Genomic DNA, 24,261 nt, shown 5'->3' on the forward strand with positions numbered 1-24,261 from the left:
GAGGAGGGTGGGGGATGGGCTAGATGGGTGATGGGTATTAAGGAGGGCACTTGTGATGAGCACTGCATGTTGTAAGTGCTGAATGAATGTAAGTGATGAATCACTGAATTCTACTCCTGAAGCCAATATTGCACTGTATGTTAACTAAAATTTAAATTAAAAGAAAAAACCTAATACATATTTTTTAAATTCCTCATTTTAATCTCTAATATGATAAGTATAGCTATAATTCACATAAAAAGAGCTCTTTGAGGGTCCTTGGCAATTTTTAAGAATGTAAGTAAGTCCTAAGATGAAAAAGTTTACAAACTGCTGCTAATAATACAGAGAAGGAAGACTGCTGAGGACAGAATTTGGTTCAATGATATTTAAGAGTAATCCATTAATGAACCAGATCTCATTTTAGGATTGTTGCTTACATCCCAAGTTTCGCACATTCAGGGATGACAATGCAGCATGAGAATAACTTTTTAAAGTCACAACATATCTGAAATACTTAGGCTTAGTTGAGTAACCCATACCAAACTAATCAGTCCCTCAAAATATATTATGCCTGAACTTCTAGACAACTCTTAGAGTTTTTTTTTTTTTTTAAGTTAATTTATTTATTCTGAGAGAGAGATAGGGAGAGAGAGAATTTTAAGCAGGCACTGCACTATCAGTACAGAACCCAATGTGGGGCTCAATCCCACCCACTGCAACAACGTATGACCTAGGCCAAAATCAAGAGTTGGATGCTTAATGGACTGAACCACTCAGGTGCCCCTATCAAACTTTTTAATCAATCAATTAACTGTTTAATAAATTTTCTGAGACAGCACAGGGGAGGTGCAGAGAGGGAGAGAGAATCTTAAGCAGGGTCCACACCCAGCGCAGAGCCCAACATGGGGCTTGATCTCACAACTGTGAAATCATGACCTGAGCCGAAATCAAGAGCTGGACACTTAACCAACTGAGCCACCCACAGATCCCTAGAAAACTCTTTAATAAAAGCATACAGTGAAGATACTCACTGGCTTGCCAGCATGACTGGCAGTTCCCACGATGACAAGGTTCTTCACATCTATGAAGGCCACAACGGAGTTTCCTCCCACAAATCAAAGGACACTTGTGCTCCTTATCCTAAGAAGAGATTCATATTTGTTTGCAAAATTATCTACATTTTATATTTTCCACAAACAACAAGAAGATTAATTAAAAAAAAAGCTTTCTACAGTTATGAATGAAATGATGTCTGGAATTAGCTTCAAAATAATCAGAGGGAGCAGGTGGAGAGGTGGATGAAACAAGATTAGTTATGAGCTGATCACTACTGAAGCTGGATGTTGCATATATGGGATGCATGCTAATCTTTCTGCTTTTGTATATGTTTGAAATTTTCAATAATAGGAAGAAGTCTTTATGTCTTCAAATACTGATTTATAAATAAGTCTTTTTTTTTTTTTAATGTTTATTTTTGAGAGACAGAGCCAGCGAGCAGGGGAGGGGCAGAGAGAGAGGGAGAGAGAAGATCTGAAATGGGCTCTTTGTGACAGTAGCAAGCCTGATACAAGGCTTGAACTCACAAACCACAAGATCATGACCGGAGCCAAAGTCAGATGCTAAACTGACTGAGCCACCCAGGCGCCCCTAAAAATAAGTCTTAATATGTTGTACAATTTCATCATTCTTCATCTTATCAATATGTAAACTTCAAAAATAACAATTATGTATGATATACATACATAAGCATGTGTATACATGCACTACTTTGCTAATGGCACTGTGTGCTCTTGTTTGTACACACACAAACACATGCACAACATGGTAACCCAATTACTGCCAGGTAGTGCTTTATTTAGTTCCATATAAGTGAATACTTCAGATAACTGAAACTTGCTCCTTTCAAAAATGCCCCACTCATTTTGCCTATTGACCTGATCCAAGCTGTATATGAAACCCAAAGCCCAAATTGCTAAGACCAGCCCAATCTGTGTATTGGGACAGCACACAATCTCCTGCAGAGGACTGTATGCTCATCTGATGGTCTTAGGCTCTGGAGCCTGAGGGCTTCTGTCTTTCTTCTCTTTCCCCATATTTCCACTGGCTGACTTCTTGACTTGGCAAAGGCCTAAAAAGGCCCAGGCCTGTCTCTCTGGGCAGCTCTCTCACTGCTGCTCAGGGGCCTCTCCCAGTGATGTCTGAATCTGGACTACATTCCAGATGGCTAAGGTTTCTAGATGCTTGGCCCCCGGATGAATGAAATCTGATTGTACCTAATGATAGGTCCACTTACCACACAGCATATCTCATTACATTTATGTCGTCCACACAACCGTTTCTTGTTACATCGCTTATCACACATAAATGTAGCATCTGTTGTGGCCAATTAAAAAGAAAAAAAAAGGTAAAGGAGATGAACATTCACTCAACAAATATTCGATGACTACAAGCTGAAGAAACACATATGTAATAATGTAAATAAATTAGTTATGGTGAAAATGCATATTAAAATAAGATATGCTAAAAATTTTCACCTGTCAGATTGTACAGAAAAAAAAAAAAGACAATATGGTACGGGTGAAGGTGTAGAGAACAAGGCATACTCCGTGGATGGGAGTATAAACTTTTGGTACACATATGTTATCTATCAAAAATTTAAATGGTAATTCTATTTTAAGTAACTATTCCTATACATATACTTTTGAAAATATATTTTTATATATTTTAATATATTTTGTTGCACAAGCAACAAAAGAAGAAACACAAATTGGGGCTTGATCAAAACTGAAAGATTTTGTGTACCAAGGACACCACTAAGAAAGTGAAAAGACAGCGCACATAACAGGAGAAAATATTTGCAAATCATCTATCTATAAAGCTCTAGGATCTAAAATACATAAAGAATTCTTACAACTCAACAAGAAGAGAACCCAATTAAAAGACAGACAAAGGACTTAAACAGACTCTTTTCCAAAGAAGATTACAAATGGCAAAGTACATTTAAAAATGTTCAGCATCACTAGGGAAATGCAAATCAAAACCTTAATGACATATCACTTCATATCTACATAGGATAGCTTTAAGAAAAAAAACACATAAGAAACAAAAATAAAAACAAAAAAATAAGTGGGGTGTCTGGGTGGCGGGAACGTAAAATGATGTAGGTGCTACGGAAAACTGCTGTGGCAGTTCTTTAAAAAAGTACACACGATTATCATATGATCCATCAACTCCACTTGTAGGTATGTATCCAAAAAAATTTAAACAAAAACTGTGTACAAATGTTCATAGTAGCACTAATCCAAATAGCCAGAAGATCGAAACAACCCATAATGTCCATCAACAGATGAATAAATTGCGATATATCCACACAATGAAGTATTATTCAGTCATAAGGAGGAATGAGGTACTGATATGTGCTACACATGGATGAATCTTGAAAACATGCTAAGTGAAAAAAGCTGGGTATAAAAAGGTTATGTATTATAGAATTCCATTTATATGAAATACGCAGAATAGGTAAACCCATAGCAGTTTAGTGGTTCCTCGGGGCTTGAGGGGGTAGTGAGTGGGAAGTGAAAAGTTAATGAATACAGGGTCTGCCCCTTAGGTATGAAAATGTTTTAGAACTAGATAGAGGTGATGGTTGCACAACACTGTGAATCTGTTACATGCCAATGAATTGTACACTTTAAATAAATGCTTACTTTAAGAGAGAGACAGTGCATGTGAAAGTGAGCAGGGGAGGGGCAGTGAGAGAGGGAGAGACTCTCAAGCAGGCTCTGCACTGTCAGCGCACAGCCTGACACGGGGCTCGACCTCATGAACTATGAAGTCATGACCTGAGTTGAAATCAAGAGTCAGACACTTAACCAACTGACTACCCAGGCACCCCTGAATTGTACACTTTAAAACAGCCCATTCTACATTATGTGAATTTTACCTCAATTTTTAAAAATAGGCTAGGTGCTGAAGTGTTTATGAGTGAAATGATGTTTGAGATTTATTTTCAAAGTACTTCAGTGAAAATAAAAAGGAGGGAAGGAAGGGATGGAAACAAGATAGGCAAAATGCTGATTACTGATGATGGGTGACAGGTGCATAGGGATTTATTATATTAATCTTTCTACTCTCACATACGGTTAAATATTTTCATGATAAAGTTTTAAAAAGTGGGACAAGATGGATACTGTATTATTCATAATGGGGAAAAACTGGAGACAAACTAAATGATCACCAAGAGGGCAAGAGTGAACCTCACTGTGGCATACCCACATACAGAATACTGTGAAAGAGGGAGAGTTATATACACTGACATAGAAAATGTCTTTGAGGGAAGAAAAAAAAAACAAACCAAATTGCAAACAATATGTTTACTATAAAATTAAGTTTAGGAGAAAAAAATAAAACTGGCAGATGTATAAAGCTATATGAATACAGAAAAATATCTGGACCCAAATCCAACAAACTAGTAACAGTTTCATCAGGGAAGGGGAGGAGGGAAAAATCAGGTTAGGGTGTATTTTCACTTTTTCCTTTATATTGTTTTTATTCCTTTTTTTTTTTTTTTTACTTTAAAAGCATATTAATGTAATTTTTTCAAATTATATTTTTAATAACCACAATTTTGACTGTGGTTTTAAGGCAGATATTTCTGCTTACCTTCCAAACAACCACTCCCCACCTTCTTTTTTTTTTTAATTTTTTTTTTTAACGTTTATTTATTTTTGAGACAGAGAGAGACAGAGCATGAACGGGGGAGGGTCAGAGAAAGGGAGACACAGAATCTGAAACAGGCTCCAGGCTCTGAGCTGTCAGCACAGAGCCCGACGCGGGGCTCGAACTCACGGACCGTGAGATCATGACCTGAGCCAAAGTCGACTGCTTAACTGACTGAGCCACCCAGGCGCCCCCTACTCCCCACCTTCTTAAGGCTAACAGAGGCTTAATTCTGCTCAGAAAGTAGGTACCCATGTGCTCCTAGTTTCAGGGCTGAATGTAGAAAAGTCTAGCCTATTAATTCCATTTTCTTTGCTAACGTTGGGTTTAGGCAGGAGCATGTGATACAGAGTGTACTGAGGTCCTCTCAGGATGGTCTTCCTTGCTCTTGAGAAGGAAAGGAAGCTTAAGAATCTCTTTCCTTTAGATATTGCTGGGTAAGATGTTGATGTGTGGACTTGTTGTGGCTAACTTATATCCATGAGGAGAAAACCAAGAAAATCAGAGAAGCTGAACGGGAGTCCTGGAATCAGGAGGTTGGAATTAACCAACTCTGGACTTGTTCTGCCTCCATACTTCCTATTATGTGAGACAGTAAAGCCCCTTATTGCTAAAGTTATTTTTCCTTGGGTTTTTGATACCTGCAGACAAAAGCATCCTAATCTAAAACAGCTTTCTTCCTGGCCAGAATAAGATCTTTTTATTTTGTACACATTTAACTTCTATCACTTTTCCAAACAGGTATTAAGGTGGCTTAAACAAAAGACTAAGTGATGGTGAGCAAAAGACAGAATCTTAATAGTGTGGGATGTCAGGATCAAAGACAAAGGAAGAAACAATACTGTAGGCCTCAAGGTTAAGAAGGTTTGCTGGCTGAGTACCTGTTCCAGATGTCCAACAGTCGTATCAAGCTTTAAGGGGATCTAGCATCAGAGTCAGTATGTAAAAAGCTTGCTGCATTAGGTATTATTCTCCTTCACCCCCACTACTACCATTTTATTATGAAAATTTCCAAACATAAAAGTTGAAACAACTTTACAGTGAATATCCATATGCCCATTACTGAGATTTTACCATTATTTTTTCACCTGTCTATCCACCTATCAATTTACCTTAATATTTGATACATTTTAAAGTAAACTGCAGATTTGACTACACTTACCTTTTTTAGAACTTAATTAACCAGAACTTATGATTTTTACTTTTCTTTTGAGGCAAAAGAAAATGAAACATATAAAATGAAATATACAAATCTTAAGTGTACCTTTGCTGAATTATGACATATATAATACAAACCCTTATCAAGAAACAGAACAAGTACTTTTACCCCAGAAAGTCCCCTCATGCCCATTCTCAGTCATACCTTCACTTTTGAGACTGGTACATGGAAGCTCCTATGGAAAAAGGAAAAGAAAAAAAAAAAACAAACAACAAAAAACCAACAGTAACTCCTTTAGGAACAAATGAAACAACACAACTAGAGTATAATGCTATATATAACATGTACACCCTAAATATCCTATACTTTTCTGGTAGTCACTTATTCGCCAACTTCACCTATCTGGAGCTAGGTTAGCCCAGTTTCTATATGAATATGCTTTACTCACAGTGGGGCTCCTGGTTTACTGACATTTCGTGCAAATATAATTGTAACAATCTTTGTGGTCTGGCCTCCTAATTGAAAGTAGATTTTAGGAATTATAAAATCTGAATGGAAGGAGGGATTGCTAAAAGTACATAAAGCAAAGAAAAAAAATTGCCTGGCAAAGGAGACAGAAAAAGCCACAAAAAGCAGAAAAATTGAAAATATGTAATAATCTGGTTCCAGAGGCAAACAGGTCAACACACTTAAGAGCAGCATGACACTGCAGAAATGCAGCAAAGTAGAATATAGTAGTCCTCTGGCATTCAGTTTTATGACTTTGGTAATTATGTATGAACGACCTCAAAGATCTACCATATGTAACTTGCTGAGGCATGATCCCAAATAACATGTGTGGAGAGGATGCTGTGTGGGAAGCAAGTCAGTCACTTGGGGGAGAGTGAGCCTGGCTGCCCAGTATCTACATCTGAATTTGGCTTTGATGTCATTTACAGGTTGCTAGGTACTCAGAAACTAGCAAAATGCTAAAAATATTCTTTCTTAGTGAAAAGGACTCTGAAGAAAAGGGCAGTTACTAGAGTTGAAAACAGAAGCAAAAGTCTAAGAAATGGAAGATTCTTGGCTACAAAGATGTCTTAGATACATTAGTTGGCTGGGTTGGATGATAAGGAAGAGTTGCCCATATGTTCCCTGGAGATACAAAGCAAAGGTGAGTCATGAAATTGCTAGAGTGCGTGCTCCAGTTAATGCAAACACTGGACTGCAGAGAAGAAATGACATACTGGAGTGGTTATCTTAATTGCAGGGAAAGGGAGAAGGGAGAGCTCCTGTAGATCCTGACAATCAATATGAATTACCAATAAAAACTTAAATACAGTATTCTTTGGTAAGAGGTAGTACAGCATACATTTTTCAAAGATTCCCACCAAAGTGATTAAAAGAAAACCACCTTTGAAGTTTTAAGAAATAAGTTTTATTTATCTAGAAAACTCACTTCCATGGAAAAGCCCATTCCATTACAAAAGACATTTCATGAAAAATCTGGCTGAAGAATGAGGTGATGACCATCAATTGCAAAGAGATTTTTCACTTTGTCAAAGGTTTCAATAGAATTCATACTGACAGTGAGTGCCTCCAGCAATTTTAGAATAAAACTTTTATTTGCAAAAATTCACTTTATACACAGCTTTTCATGAATATGCTCACTGCCATGGGATCTGCTATTAAAGTGAGGGCAGACAGTGAATGAGAATCAAAAAAGCACAGAGAGAACAGGACTGTTGGGGAGAAAGAAGCAAACAGACAGTAGCCATTTCTAGCTCACACATCCCAACTCTGCTTGTGCTTCTTGGTCACAACCAGCACCTCTGGGCATCACTAAATTTGTGATTACTAAATCACAGTATTTCACAGTTTTTAAGATCCTGTGTCTGACATTCAAAATATCTCTACTGACCCAGGTACTCTGGTTTCTTTCAGGGAAAAAGCCGTGTGTGTGCATGCATGCGCACACACATCTTTTGCCACATGTAAATTACATTATTTTTACATTTTTATTCTAAAGCTTACCCAGTAAGCTAGCTGCCAATTTCTGGAATAGATCCTCAGAATCATTTGCAAGTCAGCTGCTACCTAGCCCTTGGGCTTGGTAGCAGTTGAATATGCACTGAAGGTGGGTCAGAGAGGACAGATCAATAGTTGCTATGTTCTCCAAGCTGGATTTCCCAAAGACAGCAAGGCTCTTGCCTCTGGTTACAAACATAGGAATGGGCATGAATTCCAAAATGGTAAGATGTCCCTTTTATAACAAAAAGTCCAATCAAAACTGCCCAGGGCAGAAAGAAGATATTGACAAAAACAGTTGTATAGTGAATAATTAACCTTACTGAAAGGGTGATCTGGCCTTTGCCACTGCCTTCTGGGAAGTGATCTCTAAGCTCCTGGAATATCATGCCTGAAAGGAGTGTCATTGTTTGCTTGAGGCCATGGGTCATCACATAGTCTAACATGATTTAGCGTACAAGCTGGCCATACTGAAAAGTCTTAGGGTGGGGACTGGCTACACCACAGAGACCAATAATATGACTTAGGATGGGGGCTTTGGGTCACACAGTAATGGCAGACCTCTGGTGACAATCTGGAGATTGAGACCAGCCACATGGGCAGTCAACCATGTCTACACAATGGAGCCTCAGTAAAAAACTGAACACCCAGGTTTGGGTGACCTTTCCTGGTTGGCAGCACTCCATGCACATTATCACAAAATGATGTTGAGAATGTTAACGCTGTTCCAGCTCCACAGGGAGAGAACAATTAGAAGCTTCTTATTTGGTACTTTCTTGAGACTCTGCCCTGCATGTTTCTTCCTCTGGCTGATATTAATCTGTATCCTTCCCCTGTAATAAACTGTAGCCATGATTATAACAGCTTTCTATGTGCTCTGTTGAGTTCTAGTGAATTATCAAACCCTGAGGGTGTTCTTAGGGACACTGGACTGCAGTTGGTATCAGAAGTTAGGATGGTCTAACTACTCTAATTCAGCAGTTGTCTAAACTCTTGCAATGACTGTCAGAGATAAGGGTGATCATATGGACTACGTTCTCTCCAATTTCTTAGTTAGCAACAGTGCTTTTGTTCTCTCCTAGCATCTAGCATTATCACACTTTTATTTGGTAGAGCTATCTGGATACTTGCCTCAGCCCCATTACTGGCCTCTGAGCTTAGAGTGCTACCTGACCCACAGCCTATATCTACCATACAACGGACCCATGGTTGCTGTCAGCATACACTGGCTGGGTTGAATGAATCATATATAGTATGATAGGATTAAAACAAGTTACTTTGATTCTTCCCATCCCATAATCATGAATTTAAAAGGTACTGGTGGTAACAGCACTAACATTGTTCAGGATTTACCTTTGTTCTGAAAGAGCATCTGCAGGAAATAACTGATGTACGAGAGCATGGTCCACAGTCTCCTTCATGGCACAGCTTTTCGCAGGTATGAATGAAATCTTTAATAAAAATGAAAAGAGCTAGGAATGAACATTGCAAGTACTCATTTTCAGACTCCCAAGTTCACTAGCCACACTGGTCTTCTACTTCTATTGCCTACAACTCCAGAATCAGAGTTGAGGGAAGAAGGATGTAGTCAATGCCTCTTCCCCTATCTTCCCTTCATCTGGCAGGCTGGACCTTTTCCGGCAAAGACAGGGCCCAGAATTAGTCACTGGCATATCCTCTGGAGTGCATGATTCTTTGCCTAAGTCAAAAAACAGATCTTCTGACTTCTTTCTTTAGGCCTCAAGTCTCAAGGTTAGACTTGAATCTCCTTAAAATTGTAGCCATGGACGACTTTACTGAAGTACTCTTGACTCTGAAAATAATCTGGGGATCATAAACAATCAGAAATCATGATCCATAATCTCAATGACTCAAGCTCTGTGACCATGTGGTGATAAGAGACCTACCATTCATTCTGCTAAATACATTTAGGACAAGTCCTGTTTTGAGGACCACTCAGAGATCAGCCACAAGTCTCTTGGGGCTGCTGTTTAAATGATGTATTTTTTCCATCCTTTTATTTTCAGTCTTATTTTATCTTTAACTCTAGTCTGTTTCCTGAAGATACCACATAGTTGAATCTTGTGTTTTAAAAAATTTGGTTGGACAATCTCTGCTTTCTAAGAGTTTAATCCATTCACATTAATGCTATTATTGATACAGCTGGATTATATCTGTCATTTAACTTTTATTTTTCTGTATGCCTCATGACTTTGTTAATCTAATCTTCCTTTACTGGTTTGTTTTGCATTAAGTTTCTAATTTAACATTTTTTTCCTTTAATTGTAGTTTTCATTGTATATTATGTATATATATGTGTGTGTGTGTATATATATACACACACACACACACATATATATACATAATATTTATTTTTGAGACAGAGAAACAGAGCATGAGTGGGGGAGTGGCAGAGAGAGACAGAGGCACAGAATCCCAAGCAGGATCCAAGCTCTGAGCTGTCAGCATAGAGCCCGACACGGGGCTCAAACCCACCAACCATGAGATCGTGACCTGAGCCGAAGTCAGATGCTTAACTGACTGAGCCACCCAGGTGCCCCTTCACAGCATATTTTTAAATGTTTATTTTATTTATTAAAAAAAATTTTTTTTAAATCGATGAGATTTACTTTTTAATATTTATTTATTTTTGAGAGACAGAGGGACAGAGCATGAATGGGGAAGAGCCAGAGAGAGAGGGAGACACAGAATCCAAAGCAGGCTCCAGGCTCTGAGCTGTCAGCACAGAGCCTGATGTGGGGCTTGAACCCACTAACCACGAGATCATGACCTGAGCCAAAGTCAGAGGCTTAACCTACTGAGCCACCCAGGCGCCCTTATTTTTAAAAAATTTTTAATGTTTATTTATTTTTGAGAAAGACAGAGTGTGAGTAGGGGAGGGGCAGAGAGAAAGAGAGACAGAGACTCTGAAGCAGGCTCCAGGCTAGCAAAGAGCCAGATGTGGGGCTTGAACTCACAAACCAGTTGAGATCATGACCTGAGTCGAAGTCGGCCACTTAACCAACTGAGCCACCTAGGTGCCCCCATGGTTATTTCTTTTTTGAGTGTGTGTGCACGTGCGTGAACAGGGGAGGGACAGAAGAGGGAGAGAGAGAATCCCAAGCAGGGGCTCAATCCCATGAACCATGAGATCATGACCTGAGCTGAAATCAAGAGTCAGAGGCTCAACCAACTGAGACACTCAAGCACCCCATTTCACTATATTTATTTTTGGTTATTTTCTTAATCGGTGTTCTAGGACTTACGATATACATCTTTTTTTTTTTTTTTTAACGTTTATTTATTTTTGAGACAGAGAGAGACAGAGCATGAATGGGGGAGGGTCAGAGAGAGGGAGACACAGAATCCAAAACAGGCTCCAGGCTCTGAGCTGTCAGCACAGAGCCCGACGCGGGGCTTGAACTCACGGACTGCGAGATCATGACCTGAGCCAAAGTCCGCCGCTTAACCGACTAAGCCACCCAGGCGCCCCACTTACGATATACATCTTACCAGAATCCACTTCAGATTTATACTAACCTAATTCCAGTGAGATAGAGAAACCTTACTCCTATGTAGCTCTATTCTCTCTTCTCTTTTATGCTATTATTACGTCTACATGTTACAAACCCAACAATATACTATTATGTAATGTTATGTCTATTAAAACAGAAAAGAGCAAGCATACATTCATAGTTTGTTACATTTATCATCTTTACCATTTCTGATTTTCTTCATTTGTTGCTACAGATCTGAGTTACCACTTGGTGTCACTTCCTTACTTCCTTACTTTGATCTCACCCACCTCCTTTGTGCTCTTATTGTCAGACATATTTCCACATGTTACAACCCTAATAATACAATTACATATTCTCTTATACAACTACTTTTTAAGTCAGCTGCAAAAAGAATATGCTTTTATACTGTCTTTTATAATTATGCAATTACATTTACTCTTTGATTTTTCATATGGATATGAATTTATATCTGGGTTTACTTGCTTTCAGTCTGAAGAACTTACTACTTTAGTATTTATTGTGAAGTAGATCTACTAGCAATAAATTGTGTTTCCTTCCTTCTTTCCTTCCTTCCTTCTCTTTCTTTTTCTTTTTTAAAGTAGGCTTCATGCCCAGCGCGGAGCCCAACATGGGTCTTGAACTCACAACTCTGAGATCAAGACCTGAGCTGAGATCAAGAGTCAGATACTTAACTAACTAAGCCACCCAGGTGCCCCTTTATTTTCATTTCTGAAAGATAGTTTTGCTGAATAGAAGCTTCTTGGATGGCAGTATATTTTCCCCAGCACTTTTGAATAGGTCATCTCAGTATCTTCTTGTTGTGATGTAGTGTTCTCCATTGTTTCTGATGAGAAGTCTGCTGCTAATCTTATAGGGGTTCCCTTGTATGTAAGGAGTCATATTTCTCTTGCTGCTTTCAAGATTTTCTCCTTATCCTTGGCTTTCAGCTTTTTACTTGTGTCTAGGTGTGGAACATTTTGAATTTGTCCTATTGGATATACAGATTAAAGGTTTTCAATAAATTTGAAAAGTTTTCAGTTATTCAAATATTTTTCTGCTTTCTACCATTCTGGTATTCCCATTACATATGTTTGCGTGCCTAAAAGTACTCCTATTTCTTTGAAGTGCTGTTCACTTTTCTTCATTCTACTTTCTCTCTGTTGGGCATAAATTGCTCAGCAGTCTGATCCAATGAAATCGGGTAAGGGTAGTCTTTGAGGCAAGTCTGTGAAGTGTGTTCTGACCCCAGAGGGGCTCCTCTTAGCTACCTCTTTCCCTGGTTCTTTCTGCTGAACTAGCTGGCTTACAGTTTAGCTAGCTGCCCTTAATCAAGAAGAGCTATTATTTTCTGAAGGGTTTTTAGGCCTGAACTTCTCTACATTATTTCAAATTAAAGTCCTTTCCTTTGGAGAGTACTTTGGAGCTCTCTTTTTTATGGACTACCTTTCTCCCTAGGAAAAGTCTCAGTTACTTACTTTTGGTGGTGAGTGGGACAGTAGCCTCTGGTTTTCTTGGCTTGTATCTTTCAGCATAGAGCCTCTGCTCTACAAATGAGCTGGGGTGAAGATGACTAGGGCCCCAATATTCTAACCTGCTGTGATTGGAGTAAAACTTCTGACTTACGGGTGGGCTGTATGGAAGGGAGCCTGCAACTCTCAGCTGTGTCTACCAGAAACGTAGCCTCTTTTTTTAAGATTTTATTTTTAAGTAATCTCTACACCTAATGTGGGACTTGAAACTACACCCCCAACAAGAACTGCATGCTCTACCAATTGAGCCAGCCAGTGTCCCAGAAATTTAGCCTCTTCAATTTGGAGTTAGAGGGGATGAAAAATGCTGGCAGTGTGCTCCTCCCAGTGAGACTTGGTAACCCCTGACTGGGATCTTAGGGGTAGAGGAAGCCTCATCTTCTTGGCACACCTATCCTGAGTGGAGCTTTTGTTAAGCGGAGCTGGGGGTGGAAGGGAGGGAATGGACTGTGACTTAAACAACATAGACTCTTGCTGTTCTTACTGAGTTTCAGTAGATTTTCTTTAATAAATACTCATTTGAGGTATGCCCATCGGATAATTTCCAGATACTTTAAATGATTCCTTTTCCCCAGTTTTGCTTGTTTTGCTGGGGAGTGGGTCCATGTAGCTCCTCATATTTCCACTGTGAAAGCAAAACTCTACCTAGTGTCTTGTACTAAAGCTATTTATCTAGGATAGAAATTCCTACTGAGTGAGACACTAAAAGACCTCAGCAAACTTTCTATGGATCAGCTAGATCTGAATAAACTTGAGAGCCACTGTTTTCACATGGGCTTGTCTTTGAGCTTCTCAATCCAACTCAGCCTAATTCCTTACAAATTTTTTATGATTAAAAACCTGATGAGGTACGGTGGTTACCCTCAAATCCCTTGATCTGTTCTTATCCTACCCCTGGGGCTGGTTTATACTGATAATTACTATTCTTCTCTTGCTTAAGTCCCCCTGTATTACCCATTTCACATTTTGTCTTTCTCTCATTGCCAACATATTTTAGCCCCATGGTAGGATTCCTTGTGGTCATCGTATATAAAATTGTTATAAAACTGACCCATGAGCTTTCTGAAAAGGGAAGACTTTAACCATCCTTCTTGATTTTGAAGTCATTTGATCTTCACTTTACAGAGTTTATCTGAAGATACATTTTCACAGTTGGCAAAGAGAACCAACAGACAATTGATTTTTCTAATGCAGTTGAAATGTGTATTAAAATACGAGAAAAGAACATTCCTCCTCTATACACAATTTTAAAGTCAGACTGTAAAAAATACAGTAGGATGTACCTACTGGTTCCTGCTGGTGTTTGGAAGAAATATGAAATCTCTATTTTTGATAAACATGGAAACCAAACCTAAAGATTCTAGCTTTGCTGCAGTTATAGGAACACCTCTCTTAGACAAACTCAGTTGCCTACATCCATTCTTCTAAACACACAGCCTTTGAACACTCACCCAGGATAGAAGGTGCCAAGTCATTGCAAAACTATACCAGCACCTCCCCCAAGGAACGCCTCAGAACGTCTCAGAACTCAGACTATTACTTTATAGCTAATTCAAACAAATTTCTTCTGGTTTCTATATCCAAGTAATCAGAAGCCACACGTCAGAAGAAAGGGAGAGTCACTAATGCTAAAAGCATTGCCAGGAAAATAAACAACCGAAAGCTTTAACAAGTAGATAAACAATTCAAACTGCACACTAGTGTGGGGAAACTGCCTGAGAAACCTCAGCAGGCCCCGAGGGCACCAGTGTACCCAGCAGGATACGACAACTGAGGTTCAGGAAAATGATGACTCTGGGTCAACAAAGGGGAAAAACTTATCTTCAATAAACTCTATTTAAAGAAAGAAGAAAATGTGAATTTTAGAAAACTGTCCATCCAAAGTGAAGCTCAAGAGGTGTTACTCCTCAACTATATGGGAAAATTAGCTATAGAAAATGTATTTCTTGAGTGACCCAAATGGCTAAAGTTTTATTGTACTTAGAATTTTAGTTCTTAAACATCCGACCCAGTTATTTAACATGTTCCTATTACATGAAAATGCCTTTAAACACTCACTGAACCCTGGATTAGTAAAAGGATAGATCGTGTCCATACTAGTGTAGGCTAAGAGAAATCATAACCCCCTCATGGGATAGTATCTCACAACTGTCCTGAGTTAGCAATAAAATACCCAAAGCAGAAGGAGAGATCACTTGGGTAAATGTGAGTTTTCACATTTTGAAATTTTTGAGGAGGAAAGAGAAAGTACCCACACAAATTTGATCATTAATATTTTTAAAAGCCTCTGATATTATAACTAAAATTTAACACTATTCTCCTTATAAAGTCACTGCTGCCAAACACTTCCACTCATATTTTTAAAGACAACTTTATGCCTACTAGTTACCTAAGGAACCACATGGCAGAGGCTTGCCGCACACTTTTCCACATGAAGGGACAGGATCCATGCATGTTTTCCGACCACTACTTCCAAGTTCTAGCAATTGGCTGAGAGGAGTTTGGCCACAAGGGCAACAGCGCACCAGCTGGGGGAGCCGTGGGCATGGCTGGCAGGGCTGAGGGTGGCACACTTGAGAACACGTATGGTTCCCACATTTCAAGTCCCTGTTAGGAAAAACAACAGACTATTACATAATTGTTGCATAAAATACAGCTTTATTCTAACTGAGAAAAACATAAAACCTTACTTGCCACATATCTTTAAACAGCCAAAGTCACCAAATCCATCAGACTTTCCTACATCTGTTCCACATAACACGTCTCGGGAAGTGTTGCCACAGTAGCATACTTGAGGACACAATTTAAAAAACAAAGGTTAATAACCTGCATGGGTTCTTAAAATTTTCCAAACAATCTATAAGAAAGCACAAAATGCTACTCATTAATGTTGATCAGACCTGAGGCAGAAATAAATGTGGCATATATAGCAGCTCTAAGACCCACCTGAGAAGCTTTAGCACAGAAGTAAAAAAGGCCTTGTAAGACTGTTGATATCCCATGGTGCCTCTGCAGTGCATCCCCAAAGCAGCATTAAAGTGAAGCAATTCTCTAAATTTAGAGGCTACTATCCGGCCCATGAGGCCATAGCTGAGAGCCATTTACTGTGTGGCTCCCTGGGGTCCTCTGGAGATGTTACAGAAGATGGAAACTAAGCTGGTGATAGTCGTGGAGGAGTTGATGACTAAATCATTCCCATCTTCACTTCAACCCAAGCAGCAGAGATTTAGTACTTTATATACTGGGGCTCACAGAAAATGCTTGGAAAAACTCTCTACTGCTAAAAAGGAATAAAAAAACCGGTACAATATAAAATCTTCAATAATTTGTATTCTATTGTTGAATTTGAAGTAATCATGTTTAAGAATTGATACTGAGTAAGAAGTTCAAACAACTCAAGAGTTTTATTTGCTAGATAAAGAACCCAGCCTAACTTCTATAGATTTCCCAATGGGTTCAAGAAATAATGAATTCTAATATGCCTACATTGGTAAAAGTAGAGGGTGAACCCAATCACTATAAATTTGTGACAGAACATCAGACTTCAGGCCCTAACTTAATTGCTCCTTTAAATGACTTCCATGGTCAGGAGGTGCTCTTTACAGTTAATTCTGTGTGGTTTTAGAGATGTTTCTTATTAATCATCATTAACGTCTTGCAAAATTTAGATCCCTTTATTATTTAAGGCCAAGAACTTCATACGTAAAAAAGAATATTTTAGTGATAGCCTCCGTCCTATGTCCATGGCTCTTTGTGGTGTTAGCAAAAAGCATTTATTGGGACTTTATAAAAATTGTAAACATTTTGAAATAAAAAATAGGTTTTTAGATGCATTAATTAAATATGTTAATTAAATATAGCCTACAAACAACAACAACAAAAGAAGTAATGAGTTTCTTTATTTCTTGAGGGCAGGAATAAATATGTTTAAGGAGTTATGCTTCTGATGTATTAAAATGTAACAAAGTCTGATAAGAATTAATTTTCATCAACTTATATAATTTTTCTAAGTGTCATTTTACATTTTCTTTTTTTTCTTTTTAAGATATTTTTATTTATTTTTGAGACAGACAGAGACAGAGCATGAGCAGGGGAGGGGCAGAGAGAGAGGGAGACACAGAATCTGAAGCAGGCTCCAGGCTCTGAGCTGTCAGCACAGAGCCCGACGCGGGGCTCAAACTCACAGACCGTGAGATCATGACCTGAGCCGAAGTCGGCCGCTCAACCGACTGAGCCACCCAGGCGCCCCTCATTTTACATTTTCAATTTACAATGAAAATTTATCTTGGGGAGCCTGGGTGGCTCAGACGGTTAAGTGTCCGACTTCAGTTCAGGTCATGATCTCACAGTTCATGAGTTTGAGCCCCTTATCAGGCTCTGTGCTCACAGCTCAGAGCCTAGAGCCTGTTTTAGATTCTGTGTCTCCTTCTCTCTCTGCCCCTCCACTTCTCATGCTCTTTCTCTCTAAAAAATAAATAAACATTAAAAAAATTTTTTTAGGGGCACCTGGGTGGTTCAGTTGGATGAAAGTCTGACTTCGGCTCAGGTCATGATCTTGCGGTTCGTGAGTTTGAGCCCCGCGTCAGGCTTTGTGCTGACAACTCAGAGCCTGGATCCTACTTCCAATCTGTGTATCCCCCCCCCCCACCCTCTCTCTGCCCCTCTCCCACTCATACTCTCTCTCTCTCTCTCTGAATAATAAATAAACATTAAAAAAATTTTTTTAATAAATTTTTTTAATAAAAAAAATTTTTTTTAAGATAGTGAAAATTTATCTCATTAAAATCAATCTATGCAAATATGCCTGACCCTACATAATAAATGCAGACCAAAAGATTTCAATTTAGAAATCCTGCAGACCTAATGATGCTTTCCTTCTTTCTCAGTACAACTTAGATATCTACTTACACAGAAAAATCAACATTAGAATAAGTGTAATATTATAAAAACATCAAATCATAAAATCACGTATTTAGTAAAAATTAAAATAAATATTTCTAACTAAACATGAGACATAATGTTTGTAAAATAAAACACTGTATTGAACAGACCAAAAACTTTCAATGAGAAGAGGGAAAGCCTCAAATCAATGAAGACATAACCAAGACTCTTGATTTTTAAAATCTACTTTCCACCTTCTAGTAAGTACATGTGCAGTTTCATCTCTGGTTCTAAAATTGATTCACTTATCCAATAAAAACTTATTGGATGAATTAATATAGACGTAGGAAACACAACCAACATTTATGAAATCAATGAATTCGTAAACAAACCCTAGTAACTGGGAATTTCTGCAAGTGGGCTTTTCTTTCCTAAGTTTCTGCTCAGACAGAACAGAGACTTTTTTTTTTTTTTGGAGGTATGAGCAGACAGCTGTGAACAAAAGAATCAAGGGTCAGAAATAAACCCACAACTACATGGCCAATTCACTTATAAAAAAGGAGGCAAGAATATATAATGAGTAGAAGACAGTCTTTTTAGTAAATGGTGCTAGAAATATCAAACAGTTACATGCAAAAGAATGACACTGGACCATTTTCTTATATCACACATAAAAATAACCTCAGACTGGATTAAAGACATAAATGAGAGACCTGAAACCATTAAACTCCTAAAAGGAAACACAGGCAGTAATCTCTTGGACACTGCCCTTAGCAACATATTTATGGATAGGTCTCCTCAGGAAAGGGAGATAAAAGCAAAAATAAACTACTGGGAATACATCAAATAAAAAGCTTTTGCAGGCACCTGGGTGACTCAGTAGGTTAAGTGTCTGACTTCTGCGCAGGTAATAATCTCACAGTCCATGAGTTCAAGCCCCACGTGAGGTTCTGTGCAGACAGCTCAGAGCCTGTAGCCTGCTTCAGATACTGTGTCTCCCTCTCTCTCTGCTCCTCCCCTGCTAGTGCTCTCTCTCTCTCTCTCTCTCTCAAAAATAAAATTAAAACAAAAAAAATAAAAAAAACACAACCTTTTGCACAGCAAAGGAAACCATCAATGAAACAAAAAGGCAACCTAAGGAATAGGAGAAGATATATGCAAATGAGATGCCTAATGAGGAGTTAATATCCAAAATATATAAAGAATTTATACAATTTGGGGCGCCTGGGTGGCTCAGTCGGTTAAGCATCTGACTTTGGATCAGGTCATGATCTTGTGGTCCATGAGTTCAAGACCCGTGTCTGGCTCTGTGCTGACAAGTCAGAGCCTGGGGCCTGCTTCAGATTCTGCATCTCCCTCTCTCTCTGCCCCTCCCCTGCTTGTGCTCATTCTCTCTTGCTCTCAAAAGTAAGTAAGCATTAAAAAAATTTTTTTTTAAAGAAATAACAAACATTGAGGAGGATGTAGAGAAAGAGGAACCCTTGTGCAATGCAGGTAGAAATAGAAATTGGTGCAACCACTGTGGAAAACAGTATGGAGGTTCCTCAAAAAATTAAAAACATAAATACCATGATCCAGCAATTCCACAACTAAGTATTTACCCAAAGAAAACAAAAACACTAATTCGAGAAGATACATGCACCTTATGCTTGTTGCAGCATTATTTGCAATAGCCAAGATATGGAAACAACCCAAGAATCCATCGATAGATGAATGGATAAAGATGTGATATATATATATATATACAATGGCATATTACTTAATCATAAAAAAGAATGAGACATTGCCATTTACAACTATATAGATGGACCTCTCTAGGGTATTGTGCTAAGTGAAATAAGTCTAACAGAGAAGGACAAATACCATATGATTTCACTTATATGTGAATCTAAAGAACAAACGAATAAACAAGCAAACAAAGAAACCCCAAGACTCTTAAATACAGAGAACAAACTGACAGTTGCCACAGGGAGGTGAGTGAGGGATGGATGAAATAGATGAAGGGGATTAAGAGGTACAAACTGTCAGTTACAGTCAAAGAGATGAAAAGTACAGCACAGAGAATACAGTCAATAATACTATAATAACATTACATGGTGACAGTGACTGCACTTATTGTGGAGAACACTGAGTCAAATGAGTATGTTGAAACTAATGAGTATGTGAAACTAATATGACACTGTATGTTATAATTCAATTAAAACCACAAAAGAGGGGCGCCTGGGTGGCTCAGTTGGTTAAGCGGTCGACTTCGGCTCAGGTCATGATCTCGCGGTCTGTGAGTTCGAGCCCCGCGTCGGGCTCTGTGCTGACAGCTCAGAGCCTGGAGCCTGTTTCGGATTCTGTGTCTCCCTCTCTCTGACCCTTCCCCGTTCATGCTCTGTCTCTCTCTGTCTCAAAAATAAATAAACGTTAAAAAAAAATTAAAAAAATATATAAAATAAAACCACAAAAGAATCAAAGGTCAGAAAACTGTGACAATAAAAACAAAATGGAGGGGCGCCTGGGTGGCTCAGTCAGTTAGCATCCAACTTTGGCTCAGGTCATGATCTCACTACTCATGAGTTCGAGCCCCACATTGCGCTCTGTGCTAACAGCTTGGAGCCTGGAGCCTGCTTCAGATTCTGTCTCTGTCTCTCTGCACCTTCCCTGCTCGCTCTGTGTCTCTGTCTCTCTCTCTCAAATATAAAATAAAAACCAAAAAAATTAAAAACCAAAAAAGCCAAAATGGAGCCCCTGATCAATTAGGGAATAATAGGAGTACAATACTAAAAAGCCCCACTATGCTTAGGCACAAGAGACAGCAATAAGAGCTGGTGACAGAAGACTTGGATGGTGTCACTGCTGGCTAAAGAATATGGAACCAGAGGAGTCTGGAAGGTCTCTGCTGCCAGCTTTAGCCTATTCAGCATTTTTATCAACACATGAATGAAACCCCAGAAGGAATGCTTATTAAATCTCTAGATAAGGCTGAAAGGGATCCTAGGAGAATTACAAATAGAGAAGAGAAACAAACTGTACTCATGGCCATAACAGTCCCCTAGATATTTACTGTGGACAAACAAAAAGCCTTCCACTGTGTTTGAAAAATCAACTACACAGCAACACAAAGGCAGAGATGGGAATCCATACAAATTTGTACAAAAAAGATCTGGTTGAATAGGTGAGTAAAAGCACAATATGAATTAAGAACTATAAATGGTCCACATCAAAGGGACTCTCACACCACAATCTATATTGTTAAGACCAAACTGCCAGCATATACTTAACTCCTGCCTTATCTCAAAATGGATTTGAGGCAACACGTAAGAATATATGAAATATAACAAAAGAACATAAAATTAAAGATGTGAAAAGTGGAACAATGGTAGAGACATAGAAAAAAATCATAGCTTAAAAAGAAATACACTATAAAGACAAACATTAGGTCAATCATACGAGGCTTCTAAGATAAAAAGATCAATAGTCTTTGAGGAAAAACAACCAGTCTTGGAACTAAAGCCAGACAGGAATTTCTCCCAGGAGGACCCATAAACAGAAATTGAGTATTACATGGCACAGTTCCTTACATGAAATTCTTACAGTACACAGCACAAAACATTTCATAGGGCTGTTACTTATTTTAGGTGCCAACACAGATCAACAGCATCACACCAAGGTAAAATTTAATAAAATAAAACTCTATAGGGCATCAATACACTGTAGGCTGGGATCCCTGCAGATCAGGAACTATTGTAAAAACATGGGAATCACACAGTATGTGTTTCTTTGTGACTTGTTTCTTTCCCTTAGCGTAGTGTTTGGGAGGTTCATCTACTTCATAGCATGTATTGATACTACATTCTTTTCATGGATGAGTAATAATCCAATGTATGGTCATACCACATTTGTTTATCCATTCCTCAAGTGACAGTCATTTGAATTGCTTCCACATTTTGACTACGATGACTAGTACTGCTATCCACATGCATTTACAAGTTTTTTTGTGGACATATATTTCCATCTCTTTTGCATATGTGCCCAGGAATGGAATTACTGGGTCATATGATAAAATTCTACATTTAACCTTTTAAGAAAATGCCAGACTGTTTTCTAAAGTGGTTATACTATATTACTTATTGTGGTTTTAACTTACATTTCCTTAGTATTTAAAGGTGTTAAGCACCTTTTGTGTGTTTGTTGGCTATTTATAGGTTTTCTTTTACGAAGTATCTGTTCAAGTCTTTTGCTCATTGTTTAAGTTGTTCATCTTTTTTATAGGTACTTTTTTTTTTACTTTTTTTTTTAACGTTTATTTATTTTTGAGACAGAGAGGGACAGAGCATGAATAGGGGATGGGCAGAGAGAGAGAGGGAGACACAGAATCTGAAACAGGCTCCAGGCTCTGAGCTGTCAGCACAGAGCCCGATGCAGGGCTTGAATTCACGGACCGTGAGATCATGACCTGAGCCGAAGTCGGACGCTTAACCACTGAGCCACCCAGGCGCCCCATTGTTCATCTTTAATTACTTTGTAAGAGTACTTCAAAATTTCTGGATACAATATGCAATTGATTTATTCATTTTCTTAATGGTATCTTCTGATGAAGAGAAGCTTTTAATTTTGATAAAGTTCAATGTATCAATTTTTTTCTTTTATGGTATTTTGGTTGTTCTGTCCAAGAAATCTTTACCTAACCCCAAAGTCATGAAAATATTCTCTTATAGTTTATTCTGGAAGCTTTATGTTTCTGGGTTTTACATTTAAGTCTGTGACCCATGTAGAATTAATTTTGTGAAAAGAGTAAATTAGGGGTTGAGGTTTTGGTTTTTTCTTATGTATACATCCAGTTGTTCTAGCAACATCTGTAAAAAGACTTCTTTTCCCATTGAATTAACTTAACATTGTGGTTGAAAATCAACTAACTGTATATATGTGGGTCTGTTTCTGGACTTTAGTCTCTTCCATGCATCTAGTAGTCTACCTTTAACAGCAACAACTCAATGTCACGATTACTGGAACTTTAGATGTCTTGAAATCAGATAGTTTAATCCTTTCAAGTTCATTCTTTTCAAGATTTTTTTTGGCCTTTCTAGATCCTTTACAGTTACTTTTTATTTTTTTATTTTTTTAATTTCCCAAGTAGTTATTTTTAAACAGCATTTTAAAATCTACTGTTCAGGGGCGCCTGGGTGGCGCAGTCGGTTAAGCGTCCGACTTCAGCCAGGTCACGATCTCGCGGTCCGTGAATTCGAGCCCCGCGTCAGGCTCTGGGCTGATGGCTCAGAGCCTGGAGCCTGTTTCCGATTCTGTGTCTCCCTCTCTCTCTGCCCCTCCCCCGTTCATGCTCTGTCTCTCTCTGTCCCCAAAAAAATAAATGTTGAAAAAAAAAAAATTAAAAAAAAAAAAAAAATAAAATCTACTGTTCAAATTCTACAGGACAATGACCTATAGTGGTATTGTGTAACTAAACTAATGAAAACCATTTAAGCATTGGGGCGCCTGGGTGGCGCAGTCGGTTAAGCGTCCGACTTCAGCCAGGTCACGATCTCGCGGTCTGTGAGTTCGAGCCCCGCGTCAGGCTCTGGGCTGATGGCTCAGAGCCTGGAGCCTGTTTCTGATTCTGTGTCTCCCTCTCTCTCTGCCCCTCCCCCGTTCATGCTCTGTCTCTCTCTGTCCCAAAAATAAATAAAAACGTTGAAAAAAAAAAATTAAAAAAAAAAGAAAACCATTTAAGCATTAATTTATCTCCAATTCTTCCTACCCAAGGTACAACACTAGAGGCCTTGTGACTATAGGTGTGAATCAATCCATGTCATCAACACAACTATAAATAAGGTTCTAGAAAAGTACACAAGTATTGCTAGTTGGTGTGCCCACCACTTACCCTGGTTCAATATGATCCGACAAGGCTGGCACTGACCCCCATGACATAGCTCAGCACAATGGTGCTGACCACAATTCAAAAGATTCTCACATGGATTGGAACAGTGGACTGAAACAGCCTGACCACAGCGAACTGTGTGCCTGGAAAGAAAACAGATGTAAAGGCAGAATTAGTCAACACTGGACAAGTTCCTGTTGGATAGCTAAACAACGAAGCACAAACTTCCTCCCCAAAACTATGAAACCTTTCTCTTGGCCCCATTTTCCCACTCTTCTGTTTCCCTCCTCCAGTCTTTATTTCCTTAATCACTCTCCTCTTCTCCACTCTTTCTTTTCTCCTGCTTTGTTCTCCTTATTTCCCACCCTGCCTTTCTCTCTCCCCTATATTCTGACCAGTGAAGTGAAGTTCCTCTCTGTGGATTTCTTCTGAGTTCCCACGAGGTAGGGGAACTCCCCCTCCCAGGCAGGAGGGGAAGAGCCTGGAGCTCCTACAATGTCTTACAGATGGAGGTAGGAAAGTTGCAGGGTGGGTGGGGTAGTTATAATGTACATACTCAGATTGGAAGTACAATGGTATTCTCCTGGAACCCAGTACTCTGGC

The 24,261-nt window shown here is 38.8% G+C and overlaps 1 protein-coding gene across 5 annotated transcripts in view; it reads right to left on the bottom strand.

The window, feature by feature from the left end:
* The window catches only part of NFX1 (nuclear transcription factor, X-box binding 1), a 76,286-nt gene that overhangs the window by 22,675 nt on the left and 29,350 nt on the right, over nt 1-24,261 (bottom strand). For 4 of the 5 annotated variants that reach the window (XR_007146254.1, XR_007146255.1, XM_047829665.1 and 1 more), the window contains exons 7-13: nt 23,662-23,801; nt 15,605-15,704; nt 15,304-15,521; nt 9,221-9,318; nt 6,065-6,095; nt 2,276-2,355; nt 1,014-1,122 (exon numbers count right to left, since the gene is read on the bottom strand). Coding sequence is in view for 3 of the 5 variants with exons in the window: in XM_047829665.1 (XP_047685621.1) it covers nt 1,014-1,122; nt 2,276-2,355; nt 6,065-6,095; nt 9,221-9,318; nt 15,304-15,521; nt 15,605-15,704; nt 23,662-23,801 (776 nt within the window). In the remaining 2 variants the exon portion in view is untranslated. Of the gene's footprint in view, nt 1-1,013; nt 1,123-2,275; nt 2,356-6,064; nt 6,096-9,220; nt 9,319-15,303; nt 15,522-15,604; nt 15,705-23,661; nt 23,802-24,261 lie in introns of those variants that run through there. The other variant, XM_047829668.1, reaches the window with a different exon arrangement.

This window comes from Prionailurus viverrinus, chromosome D4 (assembly GCF_022837055.1).
Source record: "Prionailurus viverrinus isolate Anna chromosome D4, UM_Priviv_1.0, whole genome shotgun sequence".
NCBI classification, from domain to species: domain Eukaryota; kingdom Metazoa; phylum Chordata; class Mammalia; order Carnivora; family Felidae; genus Prionailurus; species Prionailurus viverrinus.